The sequence below is a fragment of the Penaeus monodon genome, chromosome 12, assembly GCF_015228065.2.
Source record: "Penaeus monodon isolate SGIC_2016 chromosome 12, NSTDA_Pmon_1, whole genome shotgun sequence".
NCBI lineage: Eukaryota > Metazoa > Arthropoda > Malacostraca > Decapoda > Penaeidae > Penaeus > Penaeus monodon.
Genome location: NC_051397.1, coordinates 464101 through 466600, shown reverse-complemented (window position 1 = coordinate 466600; position 2500 = coordinate 464101). Strand labels below are relative to the sequence as shown.

The 2500-nt window shown below is 47.4% G+C and overlaps 1 protein-coding gene across 1 annotated transcript in view; it reads left to right on the top strand.

Moving 5' to 3' along the window:
- Positions 1-2500, top strand: part of LOC119579163 (serine/threonine-protein kinase D3-like) — a gene marked incomplete in the record, with an annotated part of 142324 nt that overhangs the window by 79058 nt on the left and 60766 nt on the right. The window contains 1 exon segment of the mRNA XM_037926860.1: positions 1583-1714. Coding sequence (XP_037782788.1) covers positions 1583-1714 — 132 coding nt within the window.

Here is a 2500-nt window from a genome sequence, read left to right as displayed (position 1 = left end):
GAAAAGAGAGGAACGCCGCGTCACCCCCCCCCCCTCGCGCTCCATGGGGAAGGTGTAGGTGGGAGGGGGCGGAGGGCGGATGGAATCAAAGTTGCAGCGGATGCATGCACGCCGAGCCTTGTCCTGAGGGCGACACGTTGCCAGGTGGTGAAATAATGATAGGAATGGGGGGTTAGGGAGGGAGGGAAGGAGGATGCAAAGAGAGAAGGAACGGAAAAGGAGGACAGACTGAGGGAAGTGAAGAGGGTGGGGGAGGGAGAGGGATAGGACAGCATAGAAAGGACATGGAGAAAGGAATGGAAGGGAAGTAAAGAGAGAGAGTGAGGCAGGCAGGGAGTAGGAGAGGAAGGAAAGAGATCAAGACGAAGAAAGAAGCAAGGGAGATCGATCGCTAGGGAACAGGGAGGATTTCCTCCGCCTGCTCGACGCGCCGAGTCCTCCTCCGGCTGGCGTCGGGCTGAGGGATCCTTCTCCGTCGGGCTGAGGGATCCTTCTCCGTCGGGCTGAGGGATCCTTCTCGGGCGGGCTGCAGGGTCCGCCCGAGAGGTGCTGCCTCGCCCTGCAACACCTTGTTGGGCTAGATTTTGCCTCCGCTGAAGCCAGAACGCAAAGTAATCAGCCGCACATATTTATTCATTTGCTTATGTATCGGAGTCTTTGATTGTAAAAAAAGGTCAGGATTAATTGCGATGAAGGTTTATAGCGAGGATGGCCATGCCAGAGACCGGGTGGTTAGGTTCTGAGGGGAACGTAGCAGCGAATCCCCTGATTGTGCACTGCCTGTCTGCTGCAGAGCTCTCCAATGGGATCAATATAAAAGCAGTGATTCATTCTTGCGATTCTTAAAATGGATGATTTCAAGTAAGCCGCCGGTCTGTAGCTCTAGGTGGCAGAGCCTGAACAACCCAAGCTGTCATGTGGTCGTCTTTTGGATTGTGGGGAAAACATAGACGCTGGTTTATCCATTTGAGTTTGTTGTCAATAGTATTGTCTTTTCAATATTATTAGTTGTAGGAGGAGTTGCAGTAGTTGTATAAAAGGTTAGTTTTAAAGTAGGTTATCATACAGTGGTTATTAATATCGTGGAAGCTTTTTTATTTTCTAATTGGGGATGAATCGGTACACTGAGGTATTTTTTATTAACCAAAAAATATTGTTATTACTAATATACTGTAGTAGATGGTTTGACATCTACTATTTGGACTGGTCTGCATCTCTTTATGAAGTGATTGTGTGGGTGTGAGTGCCCACAGGTATGGCTGGGAGGTGAAGTGGAGAGCCGATTTGCTCCCCAGTCGGCTAAGGACTGGGCAGTCCCTGTGTTGCAGTTGTCGTGTTCCGCTCGGGATCGGCATTGCTGATCTCGGTTCCGGAGTCTGCGACTTACGAGCGCTGTGTAAGCGCGCAGGGAACGAGGGGAGCCCGCTGCCCAGTGAGCGAGGATATGGCTAGGGACCAGGTGTGACCCAACCTAGGAAACTAAACTGAACTTCAGGTTGCGGGGTCGTGCTGCTACAATACTTAACTATTAATATGCTTGATGTTCCAGATTACCCACATAACCGTCTATCTTTATTTTCAGCTCACAACCCTTCAGATGAGGTGCAGATCCGGCCTCACATGCTCTACGTTCATTCCTACAAGACGCCCACCTTCTGTGACTTCTGCGGGGAGATGCTGTGGGGCTTGGTGCGACAGGGTCTCAAGTGCGAAGGTGGGTCCTGCGCCCCGGGCCTGGGCTGTGCCGGATGGTGAGGTTGTGCCCGGTGGTAATGACTTAAATGTTATTGCCACTCTTGCTGTTGTTGTTGTCATTATTGTTGTTGTTGTTCTTTATTATGATAAGCCATTTAAAGAGCCACACTGAAAATCGAGAATTATACCAAAAAAGGTGTCAGTGCAGGTCCAAACAGCTAAGGAAGAAAAAAAGATAGAAAGTCACCAACTGTTTACTCGCTAAAAACATATGAGCTGAACTTTTAAACGAGAGTCGGGGAAGTTACATTCTCTGAAGGCAATCAGTTCCAAAGCCTACCGTAAAAAGCATCTAGAAAACTGAGATGTAGACGATTGACTTGCTTCAACTGCCATTGCATTGAGGTCTATAGAACTTCTAATAACTCTTGCAGGTTGATAAAAAAGATCTGTTAAAAACTTACTTATAGAAGGGAAGTTACAATCTTGTGTATGACTGAAAGAGCCCCAATATTCCTATGATGCCCAATGCCCAAATCTGAGTCAGACAAGAGAACTTTTTATGGAATTTGAAGAACAAGCAAGCATATGAGAACAATACTCATTTTTTTTATAAAAAAAAAAAATATTATTATTAGCATTAGTATTAGTACTAGTATTAGTATTCTGGCAACCTCAGTCCAAGGAAGGTGTTGAGTAATTGCCGAGGTTTATTGGTTTCTCATTTGCTGACGGATTGCGTCAAGCGTCACGTGCGGGTGACCTGTGGCCAGGGCTGGGGACGGAGCCTGATTGTGAAAAAAAA